This window comes from Cervus elaphus, chromosome 11 (assembly GCF_910594005.1).
Source record: "Cervus elaphus chromosome 11, mCerEla1.1, whole genome shotgun sequence".
NCBI classification, from domain to species: domain Eukaryota; kingdom Metazoa; phylum Chordata; class Mammalia; order Artiodactyla; family Cervidae; genus Cervus; species Cervus elaphus.
Window position 1 is genome coordinate 86,997,324 of NC_057825.1, and position 15,772 is coordinate 87,013,095.

At 41.3% G+C, this 15,772-nt stretch overlaps 1 protein-coding gene across 1 annotated transcript; it reads right to left on the reverse strand.

Moving 5' to 3' along the window:
• Positions 1-720: 720 nt before the first annotated feature.
• Positions 721-15,254, reverse strand: LOC122703798 (small nuclear ribonucleoprotein E-like). Its single transcript, XM_043918268.1, has 3 exons — positions 15,248-15,254; positions 4,017-4,020; positions 721-1,095 (listed from the first exon to the last, which is right to left on the reverse strand). The coding sequence occupies exon 3, from the start codon at positions 1,085-1,087 to the stop codon at positions 809-811; it is 279 nt and encodes a 92-aa protein (XP_043774203.1). The 5' UTR covers positions 1,088-1,095; positions 4,017-4,020; positions 15,248-15,254; the 3' UTR covers positions 721-808.
• Positions 15,255-15,772: the final 518 nt, after the last annotated feature.

Below are 15,772 nucleotides of genomic sequence, written 5' to 3' on the forward strand. Positions count from 1 at the left end.
CTGGGCTGGTGATCTGTTTCACCCTAGATAATATACATGTTTCGATGCTGTTCTCTTGAAACATCCCACCCTCGCCTTCTCCTACAGAGTCCAAAAGTCTGTTCTGTACATCTGTGTCTCTTTTTCTGTTTTGCATATAGGGTCATCGTTACCATCTTTCTAAATTCCATATATATGTGTTAGTATACTGTAATGGTCTTTATCTTTCTGGCTTACTTCACTCTGTAGAATGGGCTCCAGTTTCATCCATCTCATTAGAACTGATTCAAATGAATTCTTTTTAATGGCTGAGTAATATTCCATTGTGTATATGTACCACAGCTTCCTTATCCATTCGTCTGCTGATGGGCACCTAGGTTGCTTCCATGTCCTGGCTATTATAAACAGTGCTGCGATGAACATTGGGGTGCACATGTCTCTTTCCAATCTGGTTTCCTTGGTGTGTATGCCCAGAAGTGGGATTGCTGGGTCATATGGCAGTTCTATTTCCAGTTTTTTAAGAAATCTCCACACTGTTTTCCATAGTGGCTGTACCAGTTTGCATTCCCACCAACAGTATAAGAGGGTTCCCTTTTCTCCACACCCTCTCCAGCATTTATTGCTTGTAGACTTTTGGATAGCAGCCATCCTGACTGGCGTGTAATGGTACCTCATTGTGGTTTTGATTTGCATTTCTCTGTTAATGAGTGATGTTGAGCATCTTTTCATGTGTTTTTATGAATACAAGTTTTAGAACTACATCTCTAACAAAAGACACCTAAAAAACGCAACGGTATTGCCAAACAATTTCTCACTTCATCTATCACTTCTAGTTGGAGACACTTTGGAGCAGAGTAATGTTATCTCCTTTTAGCATGACCCAACCCAGTTGTTTTCTTGACTTTGTTTTAGAATGAATCTCTTCTGCATTATCTAATACGAGGTTCATATACTCATCAAAACCAATGATACAGCCTTCTATCCGCATATTCACTTGCTCATAAAGCCACACCTGAATCTGCAATCTATTTTGCAAGTATCTGAAGATGAGATTGATGGGCTGCACCATCACCTTCTGCACCTTCTGGCCCTGGCCCTGGTACGCCATGCTGGACACTCACAAGCACCACACTACTCCACACTCTCTCTCCAGCAGCATACCTTCTAAAGCAGAATTTCTCAATCTGTGATACAGTGACAGCCTATTTCAACATGACATAGAGTTTATTTAACATGCAGATTTCTGGGCCTCAGACTCAGAGGATTTCAAATTCTGTAGGTCTAGAGTAAGCCATGGAATACACATATATAATAAGTCTGTAAGTTTCAGAACCCATGATCCAGGGATCAAAACGTATATCTTTAACTAAAACGAGAGAGTGACCCAAAGGGTCAGGTTATGTAACTACTGTGTGAATTCTGATTACGGTTGTAGCCAACATCAAGGTTCCATATTGGAATACATGCTACAGCAATAAAATTCCCTTAAAACCAGTTCTAATCCATGCCTGAAGGTGAAAGTGTTAGTCACTCAGTCGTGTCTGACTCTTTGCCACCCTATGGACTGCAGCCTACCAGGCTCCTCGGTACATTAAATTCTCCAGACAACATATTGGAGTGGGTTGCCGTTTCCTCCTCCGGGGGATCTTCCCAATCCAGGGATAGATCCCTGGTCTCCTGCATTGCAGGCAGATTCTTTACCATCTGAGCCACCAGGGAAGCCCAATGTGTGCCTAATGGTAGCAAATTGAATTTGTATTTCTCAGAAAAAGTAAGGATGGAGAGACCGTTTGTTTTTTTCTGGGTGCTAAAAAAAGTTTTTTTTCTGCATTTTTTATTGCAGTAAAAAACACCTAATATAAAATTTACAGACTTCATGATTTTTAAGTGTAAAGTTCAGAAGTGTTAAATATATTCACATTGTTGTGAAACAGATCTCCAGAAATTTTTTATCTTGTAAAAATGAAACCCTACACCCTTAAAACAACAACCTCCCCTTTCCGCTTTCCTTCAAGCCCCGGTAACCACCATGCTACTTTCTAAAATGAAGTCGCCATTTGTAAAACATGATCTCATGACAGTGTCAGGTTTGAGGAAAAGATAGTAAGTAGAGTTGAATCCAAACCCCAAAGTCAGGAATGAGATTTTTTAAATGAGATCATAAAGCAGAAGGAAGGAGCAAAGCAAAGACAGATGGATGTAGAAGCAGAGGCATTTTCCAGAACTGAGTTGATACAGTTTGGCCTTCTGCCTATGGGTGTTTGGTGCCAGAGATGTGTGCTATCTGAAGCCAGATACGAACTGGAAGTCACGGTCAGACACCAGATAATCCTCCTGCATCTTTGGTGAACAAATGGCTATGACAAAAGTAGCTGAGAAGAAGGTCAGAGGATGAAGATTAGGGATTATAAAGGATATTTGCCACTTCCAATATTTGCTGCAGACTTGAGAGATGAGCAGATCTGTGATAAAACTCACCAGGATAGTTTACTAGGATTGGAGTGTTTGAGGCAGGCCTTGGGGCTCTGTGGGTCACTGCTTACTCGACACAGGTGTCAGGAGAATTAAATGTCAAAGGCACTAGTCTAAATACAGAGCCATTAGCAGTTATAAAGGGCCATGGTTAATGGGTTGAACAGACCATGATTATCCAACAGGGTGGGGCTTCCCAGGTGGTGCTAGTGGTAAAAATCACACACACACAGGATGTAAGAAATGCTGGTTTGATCCCTGGGGTGGGAAGATTCCCTGGAGAAGGAAACAGCAACCCACTCCAGTATTCTTGCCTGGGAAGTTCCACGGATAGAGGAGCCTGGTGGGCTGCAGTCCTTGGGATCACAAAGAGCTGGACATGGCTGAAGCGACTTTGCATGCATGCATCCAAAAGGGTTGGGAGGTGCCCTGAGGGAAGTCAAGAACTTATGTGCAGGTGTCCTCCAAGGCATTAAACTAATCAATCTGGAGGACTAGACACCTCTTCTACTATATATGCTGGGGTGGCTCTGAAGCTCATCTGAGCCCTCCTCCGGGAAAGGAAGCATGGAAAAAAGCAGGAAGATCCTACGCTTTGAAGCCAGACACACCTGGCCTCAAATTCTACTTCTGCCTACCATCTGGAGGACCTTTAAACCAAATATCAATTTCCCTATCTATACTCAAATTCTAACAATAACTTCCTACTGGGCAAGGACATGAGTCAAATGCTATATAACATGAAGATGCTCTCCTGGTGCAGAGGCGCATTTTTCTCCTCTCAGTGATGAAAGCCTCCTGCTAAAAATTGGGTGTGGTAAGGATCTTAAGGCTGAGAAGGAAAAAGAAAGTCTGGGAAGTATATGGAAACCTGAGAGGTCTGTGACTTTGGCTAAAGGTTTCTGGGCTCCCTGAGCTATGGCCTGGACTTCATAGCAGAGTGGTGATCCAAGTCATGGAAACAAAGGGTGTCTTAAGAGGGCCATTAAGCTCCCAGGACATTCATTAGCCTCCACACCTAAAGTCACTCCAAATGAGCATACCATCTAAGTAAAAATAGAATTCTTGGTATACAAAAGCACTTAAATGACAGACTCCCTAGCTCCCCCTCCCAACTCAATTGCTACTTCCAAATCATATATGAGAAATTTGATGCTATCAGGTGTCTCTGATTTTACTATGGCTTAAACCTGGAGGTTCTGATCTGTGTGGGTGCTGGCTGGCCAGTCTCATTTCCCCAGCAGCAGATGTGTGCTGCTCACACTGGCACCCATATGTAATGTGACATCCTTGCACAATACATGAACAGCTCTGTGCCCACCTGAATATTCACTGGAAGGATTGATGCTGAAGCTCCAATACTTTGGCCACCTGATGCAAAGAGCCGACTCATTGGAAAAGACCCTATGCTGGGAAAGATTGAGGGCAAGAGAAGGGGGTGACAGAGGATGAGATGGTTGGGTGGCATCACTGACTCGATGGACATGAATTTCAGCAAACTCAGGGAGATAGTGAAGGACAGGGAAGCCTGGCGTGCTACAGTCTCTGGGGTCGCAGAGTCAGACAGGACTTAGTGACTGGTCAACAATGTGTCCACCAGAAGGTGGCAGCAGAGAGCAGTGACCACAACCAGCTACTGTGGCTCACAGTCGGCTGTTGGAGCTTTGTAGGCTGAATATGGAAACTAACTCTTCTGGTAGCAATCCTTATTTGTCTACACTTGGGGTTGATGAATTCCAAAGGCAGCATGCAAAACAATTCCTAATGTATGTTGACTATGGTCATAGAGTCAGACACACCTGAAAAAGAGGGCAGTTTCTGCCTGTGTCTCTTTCTGGCCCACCATGTCTTCTGCCAGGACCAGAATTGCCTTGAGACCAAAGCTCTGAGAGCACATACTCAATGTGTCTTCGGAATTACTATCTGCACTTTGCAGAGTTCTAATCCTGGTGGCTATCTTGGCTCCAGACTGGTCCATTTCATGGAGTCTCAACATATCCACATGGGTATTCCTGGGTATCTCAAACTCATCATGTTAAGATTGGATTCCATTTCTTTTCCATTTGTTTTTTTTTTTTTTTTTCCAATAGGAAGTAGGTGAGAAGCACTAGCTTCCTTCAAAGCAGCCCCTGAAACCAGAAATCTGGTGTCATCCTAAAATTTTCCCTTTTCCTCGGTCTTACTGGCTTCAAACTGCTTAGAGAATCTATGTGGAATATCAGTGAATTAAAGAAGCTTTGTTGCCTAATTGGGAAAAAAAATATCAGTAAAAGGCAAATCTGGGAAAGACTTTTATAATATTCAAATGTCTCTCTTCGAAGGGAATTGTGAGCAAACGGAGGGCGGAGCTGGTGATTAGGAACATGGAGAGGGAATTCTGAAGAACTCTAGCTCCCAACTGCAGAAGGAGTTTGAGAACAAAAATTCGAAGAGTTGTTTGACTCTGGTTGCCTGATTTTGAAATGCAGAAGTCCCCTGACAGGAAGCCCTGTGTAGAGAATACAGACTACACCATCCTGCCATTGTCAGTCCCAGGGGTTGAGCAACTGGAGCAGAAGGAAGTTGCTTTTTCTGGTATTGTTTTATTTTTGTCTTAAAGAAATATCCTTCTTAATATGCATATGAAAATCTTGAATAAAGATGTAGAAAATATGCAAACTTACAAGAGATGGCAACCATACTGGATGATAGAATCAGAATCTCAAAAGATCTTGATAGGCTAAAGTTAAAGGACAAATGACAGAAAGTGAAATGAGTAGGCACAAAGGTAAAATTCTACACTGATGTTAAAAAACCCAGTTGCACATGTTCAGAATGGGGAGACATGGCTTAACAGGAGCCCATAGTTTTCAAACTTGCTGTTGATGTTACGTTAGTCAGGGTATGCTAATGACTATAATTTTAATTCCCAGGACTCAGTGGTTCTAAGATATCCTAGGGAGGAAAAAGTGCCAAAGGGATGATAGTCCTGGCTCAGTCAATTGATTGCTTCTAGCAGGTTTCCAGACATTCCAAGAATATCTGCCCAGTAAGGGGAGTTTCAGCTAAAATCTCCTTTTAACTAAGTTAACACTCATATTGGAAAAATGGCTTTAAAAGATTTCTTCAAAAAAGAAACAGGTAATAGAAAGATAACAGCAAAATGAACTTAAAGAAAATGGCAGAGTAAACCTTTCTACTTTGAGTACAAATCAGCTGCATTATGCTATTAAAAAAAAAAAAAAAGAGTAACATTGTAATTAGAACAGTCCTATGGCTCAGGGGTAAAGAATCAGTGCAGGAGACACAGGTTCGATCCCTGGGTCAGGAAGTTCTCCTGGAGGAGGGTATAGCAACCCACTCCAGTATTCTTGCCTGGAAAATCCCACAGACAGAGGAGCCTGTGGGCTACAGTTCAAAGGGTAGCAAAGAGTTGGACATGACTGAGTGACTGAGCACATATAAGAAGGAATCCCTCCAAGTCTAAAGTTTCCAAGAAAACCATTTGAAATATGGATTTACACCCACTTATATTAATGGACTTCTCCATTAATGGTAGTTGGTTAGCATATTATGTCCTGAGATATTAACTAGTAATACTATGAATTCTGGTGATTAGCCAGACATTTAGAAGCTAAGCATTCAGAACAGGAAGACAAACTTGAGCAGTTTTTCAGAGATACTTAAAGTTATATGGAACAAACCTAGTTCTTGACAAATCTCATGAAACCTACTAATAATTGCTTAGAAACCTTTCTTGAGGTCTTTCAATTTACAATTAAGGAACAAAAGTCACGAACCATCGGGGTCTCTAGTTCTTCTTGCCACAGTAAAAACTGAAATAATTACAAAACAAAAGACCAACAAACTCAAAAGCATTTCTTTGTCAGCACATTTTTAGGGAAATCACATAGAAACATTGCTGAACATATGAAGAAACAAATATTAGAACAGATTGGCCATGCATTTGGGTGATAGTATCAATGTTTGTAACATGCCTCCATTTATGGTGCTTGTTAGATTCTATTTCAATAGTTACATCCCCAAAGAACTTTTTTTTTTGGTGAGGCACTTAAAATATAGTACTGAGAAATCCTATCACTATCCTAGTGATAAATGATTTCATAAATTAAAAAAAAGATTTTATGGGACGCCAGTTGAAATATAGCCACTGAATTCAGAAGAATGAAAGGTATTCCTGCAGACGAATAAAATAAGGATTTTAGGAAATCTTGACAAGGATGTTCATCTCTGTGGTGTTCATCCCTTGGGGAGCCAAGGTAGTGAAGAAATTGAGGCTAAAAGTGCCCATGATACTACTTGATGCCACTGATGTGATTAGTTTGATTGAAAACATTTAAACAGTAGAACTTTACAAGATCGTAAGGAGATGCAGAGTCTCTTGAGATTGAAAATCCATTTTCTTCTCCTGCCTGATAACACTTCCTTCTCCTCCCTTCTACAGGCATGTTTCCCAAGAACATTGCCCAGTTCAACTCCCATGTGATGAGTCTGCTTCCTGAGAAGCTTAACCTGCAGTAGTGGCAGGGGTGGTCCAAGAAAATAGACGCTCATGAGGGATTCTGAAGTTGCCAGCCATCTTGAAGTGAGGACCCTGATCATCAGAAGGAGGAGGGCTGCTCTACATAACGTGACAGAGAAGAAGGTGATGGTACCATTGATCCACAAGGGATGGATCTTGACATTCCTTTGCTCATCTTGATGATAAATGGATAAGCACAGCAGTCATACATCAGAAAGGTGTGGAGATCAGGAGCACAGAGGCCCCAGAAATGAAGATCGGAGTCATGCCAACAGGGAAACCATCTACTCAGCAAAGGCAGTGGCTGAGAATGAGGCAATCTAGAATGGGTTGTATATGATGAATATTAGCTGTGGTCCCAAGTGCTTGGGCTCCAACTGCTTATAGCCAGGGCTATAATTTATCCCTAACTGTCTATTTCCCCCAGGGAATGAGATCCAACAGAATCTTGGAAGAACTCTTCTCAGAATTTATATGAAGTGGATCTGAGTAGTGCAAATGGTGAACCTTAGTGAAAGATCTGATCTGCCACTCTGTCCACTAGAAGACTGAGGTACATTCCTCCAGCTACTGACAGCACCATTGGCTGAGAGTCATCAGAAATTATCATAAGCTGGAGAGTTCTGCCTTGCACAAATTTCCCATGCTTCTTTCCTCAGGGCAGCTCAAATCCGATAACTGATCAATGTATAATATAAAGACCCAAATCCTTCACCTTATCTCAGGACAACATTAAAGGGCATCACAGCTTCAGGGTCCCTAAAGGGTTGGCCTAGCCTTTGCTGAGATTACATCACAGTGCAAGTTCTTCCCCTGTCCAATTCTGTTTCCTTCTCTTCCTTTCCATGATGTTGATCCTGAGAGTGAAATTCACTCAGTCATGTCTGACTCTTTGCGACCTCATGGACTATACAGTCCATGGAATTCTCCAGGCCAGAATATTGGTGTGGGTAGGCATTCCTTTCTCCAGGGGATCTTCCCAACCCAGGGATTGAACTCAGGTCTCCCATGTTGCAGGCAGATTCTTTACCAGCTGAGCCACAAGGGAAGCCCAATCCTGAGAGTGCTCCCTATAAAAATTTCTCCACACTAATATCCAACCCAGAGTTTGCTTCCTAAGAAACCCACCCTACTACAAAAACATCATTGGGACAGCTTATAGAATTTGAATATGGGCTCTTGATTAGATAATGGGATTGTACCAGTGTTAAATGTCCTGATTTTTAAAAATTGTTTTTTAATTGTTGTTCTTCAATATCTAAATCATGTCCAACTCTTTGTGACCCCACGGACTGCAGCAAGCTAGGCTTCCTGGTCCTTCGCTATCTCCCGAAGTTTGCTCAAATTCATGTCCATTGAGTCAGTGATGCCATCCAACCATCTCATCCTCTGTCACCCCCTTCTCCTCTTGTCCTCAATCTTTCCCAGCATCAGGGTCCTTTCCACTAAGTTGGCTCTTCGCATCAGGTGTCCAAAGTATTAGAGCTTCAGCATCAGTCCTTCCAATGAATATTCAGGGTTGATTTCCTTTAGGATTGACTGGTTTGATCTCCTTGCTGTCCAAGGGACTCTCAAGAGTTTGATCATAATATATTGTGCCTATATAAGAGAATGTTTTTGTTCTTAGGAAATACACTAAGAACATGTATACACATGGCTGATTCATGTCAATGTATGGCAAAAACCACTAAAATATTGTAAAGTAATTAGCCTCCAATTAAAATAAATAAAGTTTTAAAAAAGGAAATACACTGACAAAAATAGGAATAAAGGCACATGACACATGTAAGTTAATCTCAAATGATTTTTAAAAATTGTGCATGGAGAGGTGGAGGATCAGAGAAAAAGAAGAAAATAGGACAAAATGGAAATATTTGGTAAACCTGGATAAAAACTATGCAGTTTAATTATAGACTTCTTGCAATTTTTCTGGAAGTTTGAAGTTATATCAAAATTTAAAAATACCAAAGTAAAATGACCAGACCTAATACCATTCCAAGAGATTCAGAATCCCTTGGGTACTATTATATTTCCAGTACTCAGCCCCAGTCTGTAGGTATTCAACAAATATTTGGGTAAATGAATGAGTTAATAGGTAACCTTGTAAGTTAAGATAATGAATTCAATTTGGGATATGGAGACTTTTGAGTGCCCATGAGTCCGATTTTAAAAGTCCACTCTAGGGACTGTATAACCTTTTGTTCAATTCTGAAGATAACCAGTAAAAAGATAACTCCTCTGTTCTTTTTTGAGGCCATTTTCCTCAATAGCATTTAGAAGTTTGAAGTCCCTATGAAACCTCGTATAAACAATATCTCATCACTTTTGAGATAATTTGATATTTTAAATGACATAGAGACTGGATATTGACTTTAAATGATGGAGAAATTGCCTGACTTTTGTTGGCATGCAGATTTCTTTATCCTGTTTTGACCATAATACACATAATTGTCTTTCCTTTTTCTATTTTTAAATTTTTGAACTTTAGCCTAGTAAGTCACAAGCATATCCCATCAAGGTGTTCTGGTAAAAGTTGACTCTAAAAGCAAGGCATTTTTAAGTGGACAAGAAGGACCAGCTAAAGAGTAGAAGGGAAAGAAAGAAAAAGGGTGGCGGTGGGCATCCGAGAATTGTTACTGCCATCCAGTGGTGATGCTCTCAGACAAAGATCGTTCAAAGCCCATCGCTAATCCCTGTTTTCCATTGCAAAGACCCAAATACCATTCATTCAAGCTTAGCGACTAAACTGCAATGCTAACCTGCCATGAAATTTGTATTATGCTTTCCTGATTTTAAAGTAATAAGTTCAGTTTGTCTTCTTGTGGTCCTTAAGAATTCATAAGCTTCCATAGCAACCAGTTTACTCTGAGAGTGTGCTCCATGTGGAGAGAATCTGGCCCATTAGAGACCTAGCCTTGGTAACACCCCAACCCCCTGCCCTCTTCTCCCTAGCTCACTCCATTTACACACCATTACAGAGAGTGAACATCACGGATTCGCTTTTCAGCCCCTACTGGACATTTCCAAGTCATCTTTTTATCTGTGCTCTTTTAATTGTGACCTCCCACACTGACTCTCTTTTAAAATGTTTACTTATTTGGCTGCGTTGAGTCTTAGCTGCAGCACGTGGGATCTTCTGCTGGGATGCACAGGCTCTTTAGCTGTGGCATGCAGACTTAGTGGTTGGCATGCTCAGGCTTAGTCGTTCTGGGCTTAATACTTGGCATGCTGAGGCTTAGTTGTTCTGTAGCATGCGGGATCTTATTTCCCCGACCAGGGATCAAACCCACATCCCCTCCATTGCAAGGCAGATTCTTAACCACTGGACCACCAAGGAGGACCCTGACTGACTCTTTTGAGCCCATGGAAATAAAACAGGGAGTTGGCCAAAGCCCAACTCATTGATTTTAACCCAGCAAGAGCCTTTGCCTACTGGAGGAGAAAAAAAAGAAAAATGCTATCACAAGATTTAGAATAAAAGAAAAAAAATTGGCCTAAGCCTATCATGTAAGTTTTATATAAAGCAAACATTTTGGCCTTGACAAACACCATCCAGTTTACACGAAGCTCATAAAAGTGTTAATGTTTCTACTTTTAAACCTCACATATAGTGCTCTCTGTGTGCTAATGATGTGGCCTGTTAACCAAAGTTCGACCTTCCTGTGCTGTAAATCCAGGCCCACACACTGGCTTTCCAAAGTCATAAGCGCTGGCAGTGATGTCATTCCTTGACTCTAAAAACAAGCACCACCCAGATCTGTTTCCTTTCTCCTGCAGGTCTGTAGTCCATTGCAGCGGTGCCCGTGGGTAAGGGCCGAGGAGACCGTGGGCTTTGCTTATATCCACAGGCTTCAGCAGCTGGCTTCCAGGAACCGGCCCAGACCAAAATTGAAAAATGAAAAACAAAAAACAAACAGACCAAAAAAATTTTAAAAAACCACCTCCAGAGAATGCTGTGCAAGCTCTACATACATAATTCATGATGGTGTAAAGACCTAAGCAAGAAGTTGGCATTCAATAAAAGGTCAGTATGCATTGTATTTACTGACAGATGACATATGCCAATTTTACAAGAAAATTTGGTGGAGGGGAACGTGGGATAAAAAAATTGAAATCATTTTCATCTCACTTGTTTTAAAAAGATTTTTAAAGGGGTTCTGTAGCCACAGTATTCTATATATATAGAAACAGATGAAAATTATTGGTTTTGATTATGCATGAATATTCTACTAAAACTGACAAAATATACATTCACACAATTAAAAAGAAATATGTCAGTGACATTTGGTACTGAGTAGGCTATAAAACAAAAAATTTACTGGTAAATGAAATCCCATATCCCAAATGGAATACTGTATAAAAGGATATCAATACACTCTTCCAACAAATACTGGAAACCAAATGTTAATAACAACATGAAATAAATTTGAATACATTTTTACACAAACTAATACAAATCAACTAGCAAAACAGAGTACTTAAGAATAATTTCCTTTACAGTAGCCAAAGGAGTCAGTCAGAATTTGGTGCATAACATGAAACAAAAAATAAATGTGAAAGAATGCCCAATTTATACTCATACATACAGTAAAGGAAAATATTTCACTGAATATTGGAACAGTTGTCCCTCTGTATCCATAGTGAACTGGTTCCAGGACTCTGGCAGAGGCTCAGATGCTTTATATGAAATGACATAGGACCATGGGCCCTCCATATCTGTGGGTCCCATATCCCAGAGGATTAAACTTTTGAATGTGAGGATACAGGACCTGTGGATATGAAGGGCTGACTGTATGCTGTAAATGACAGAAGAAACATTAAAGGATTCTAGTGCAAACACTTAACACTAACATTACAGCAATGCCTCCACTGGCTCTTAGATGGACAGTATCCACTTTGCTCTGATGCGACTGTCTCTGTGTTCTTTTCCTAGGAGATCTCGTTACTGCTGATCTCTTTGTTGTTTACTCTGCCCTTCCTTCCTTCTCCTCTATATTGTTGGCTCTTCCATTTTTAATATGGGTACATGGTCGGGGGGTGTGGGGAGGATACATGCTGCCAAAGGAAATGAAGTAACCCTGTGCCTCCTAGGTGCCAGGACACTACATTTGGCTGTTCTATGCCTCTGAACTGAAGACTTCCTAGACAAGCCCCTCCGGAAATGCAATATAATCATGCTTTTAATTTTGCACCAAGGTACGTACTTGGAGTTGTATACAGTTTGAGAAGTCAAGTTATAATTTCCAGTAATTGGCTAACTTAGTTACCTGCTTAAAGGGAGAATAATAAAAGATTTTATTATCTCAATTGATCAATGAACATTTTTAGAATCTTATGGGACCTGGGTTTCTTGGATGACCTACTGAATAGTCCTCCCAAACACAGGCCAGTTCAGACATGTTTCAGACTTAGAGGGTTTAGTCCTAAGTTGTGTGAGGTTTCTGTTGGTAACAAAACCGAAAAGGATATTTTCTTCAGCAGCAAAATAATTCAATAAAATTCAACATGTATATTCATATTAAGCCCCTCGCAAATTAGGAATAGGAAGGAACATTAACCAGACAAAACACATACATAAAAACAGTTAAGCACACGTCATATTAAATAGGACGACAGTAAAAAGGATTTTCTTTCAAATCAGGATGCCTGCTCCCACCATTCTACAATTTAATATTGTCCTGGAGGTCTTAACTAGTTCACTGGACAAGAACCCTATGTCCTTCTCTCGATTTTTCAATAAAGATAAAACTGCTCATAAAGTCTATTAATTAAAAAAAAAAAAGCAAAGGCGAACGTACTCCTAGAAAAAAAAAAAGGTGGAAGAATTGACTTTACCAAAAATGAAGGCTTTAAGAAAAAGCTATAGTAATGAAAACACTATGGCAGAGACACAGAGATAAACTGAAAGTGACAGAATTGAATGGAGAGGTCAGAAATAGAGCCACGCTTAGTGGGACCTTGATCTGTGTCAGAGCTGTCATAGCAAATCAGTGGGGTGAAGGACGACCATTGAATAAAATGATCATTTCCATCCACAAGAATATAGCCTGAAACCATGCTTCCTAATGTTTTTCACATGATGGCAAAAAGGCCTATTTCACAGATATTTATTTGGCTCTCTGGTATAAGAGGGAGGAAATTTGAGGCCTTTAAGTGGAGCATGATGGAAAAAAGTCATTAAGATTTTTTTATATTATACATGTATTCATTTTAAGAAAGATAAAATATGAAGTAGCAGGTATGATATTAAGTATAGGACAATTTTCCTAACCATTCCTAATAAAATGTTTTTTGAAGTTTCACTGAGGTTCTTGAGCTTACAGCTGCAAACTTTCATGTTTTATCTTTTAAATTACCGCCTGCAATTCTTATTAAGACTTTTACTTTGATCTCTCAGACTTGTAACAGTCACCTTCAGTGAAAAATTTGCACGGATGGCTAAAAATATTTAAATCTTCTAAAAATCATTCAAAAATGTGACACTTTAAGTTGGACTTAAAGCTCTTCCTTTCTCACATTGACAAAGGCACAGTTGAAACTTTTTGTCATAAAGTTGTGGGTTTAGAATCTAACCAATATTTTTCCTGTCAAGTCTTCCAAGTGTTGAAGCAGGATGCCGGTGTACTGTTAGAACACTCATCATCTGTTCTTATGCATCTATGGAGCATACAAACACCCAGTTTTCCAGCGACTTTTCTTGAGATTGGTTAAGGTGTCCTAAGCCAATAGGTAATCTTGAATGTGCTCACACTTACAAGAGTAAAAACTCAGGCTGGGAAAAAAGGCATTTTGATAAAAAGAAATCAAAGATGGGGTCCTACGCTATAGTTTGGTGCACCGGTCACTTAAAGGAGCACCCTGGGTGGGGTCCTACTCCGTAGTTCAGCGTGTCAGGCGTTTGACAGGCCAGCCTCTCTATTGTTCAGCTGCCAATGCTGGCATTTGGGGAGAGAGAGGCTATGGTGATGGCTCCACCCTCTACGCATGACTCAGCAGTACTGCCTTGCTTCCAAGCCTGCCTGGCTTTCCTCCTCAGGCATTTTGCACAACAATCTCCTCCCTCATATCCCCTCGATCCATCTCTCTGCAGTCAACAGCAGCCCTTACCCTGGGATTGCTCCACGATCCCCAAATTCCAGCTCCTAGCTGCTGCGCCTTCCAGGAGACCTGCATCCCTGTCTGGGGTATGTACGGCTGCGGCAAGGACTGTCTGATTCTCATTCCATTGAGGCTGCCACAGATCAGCTGTTTCATTCCCAGCCTTAAATGTTTCTCCTCTGACTCAGACAATTGCCCTGATGTGGGGATCAGACCCCTCCTTCAGTTCCCCCACCTGCTGAGGGCAGGTTCAGTCCTACTAACACTCCTGTTTTCCCCCCAGTTCCTTTGTCCTTCAAGTTCTGCGTGGTTCTATATATTATTGTTCTCTGGTCAGGTACTCCTGTCCATTCTCAGCATGTGTTCTGCATGTACTTCTGTGTTTGAAGATGTATTCCTTATGTATCCGTGAAGAAAGATGTCCACCTACTCCTTCACCATCTTGTTCCCGAAATTAAAGAATTAGACAAGTTTTGACATGGTAGGGACCTCAGAGCTCATTTTACTGATGAGATAAACAAAACTACAAGAGGTACAGAGCTTTGTTCAAGGTCTCATCGTTGGCTGTGGAAGAGCCAGAAATCAGGATCAGGAACGTAGTCCAAGATTCCAAGTTCAGAGCTCTAAGGAAGGGCAGGTGAAGTGGCTGCGATGTCGCTTTCTTTTCCCTAGTGAAATTTAAGGCCAGTACAATTCCAATCATCTCATCTTCTGCCTAGAGTTTCTGTCTCATCCCACCCCACCCGCCCAGCAGGCTGAATCAGTTGGGTCCTCTTTGTTTCCACAGCACTGTGTTCTAGCTGCCACTGAATTCCTTACCTTGTTGTAACACGGTTAGTTTGGCTCACATCTTCTTCTGAGCTAGCTGTGGGGTCAAGCACTACAAGTTATTCATGTCTGTCTTCCCAGGGTCAAGCACAGTGCCTGGAAAATAAGCATTGAGCACATGTTTATTGGAGAGATGAAATAATGACAATTTTCTTTGGCCTTTAAAATCTTAGCTGAGGCTAATTAGCGCCCATCCAATTCTATGTGGATAAAATATACAAATCATTTCCCCCTTTCAACTGCTTGCCCTCTGCTCCTTGCCCACCTGTGGAGGAGACAGACATAATACCTCAAGGATCCCACCTGGTAGGAACTTCTGGTTCTCAAAGGAAAGGAGCTGAAATGGACCTTGCTGGGCCGGTTTCCCAGGACCCACCCCTTGCAATTGCTCTCTGGGTTTCCAAAGGGAGAGAGGAAAGGGCTGTTTTCTCTTCTAAGAGCGGGACATTCCACCTGGGGCTCAGGAGCAACGTGACATCCTGTTGTGTGTGTGCCGCGGGAGGGCCCAGGGTTTTTATAGCTCAGAATAATCTGTAGGGAACTATTAAAGCCACAAGGGAAGGAACCAGCGGGGATCACTCCTTCAGAGAGGAAGAGGAGTTTGCTAACAAATAGCAGAAAAATGACTCATCATTTAAGGACATTTGAGTCTGGGAATGGGATGAAAAGTTGAGATGCCTAAAGGTTGAAGGAGAACTTTTAAAAAATCTTAGGAAGTAGGAAGACTTTCTTACCCAGGCCTGAAGTCCTCACAAGATACGAGTTCCCTTTGCCTCTCTGAAGCCATCATCACCTACTGCACCACCCAGTGCTCCTTCCACTGTAGCCACACCGGCCTTCCTGGCCCAAAAGTTCCCCAGATTCCCCCAGAGC

Coding starts and splice junctions, on each gene's coding strand:
- LOC122703798 (XM_043918268.1), bottom strand. CDS start 1,087: ATGGCGTACCAGGGCCAGGGCCAGAAGGTGCAGAAGGTGATGGTGCAG.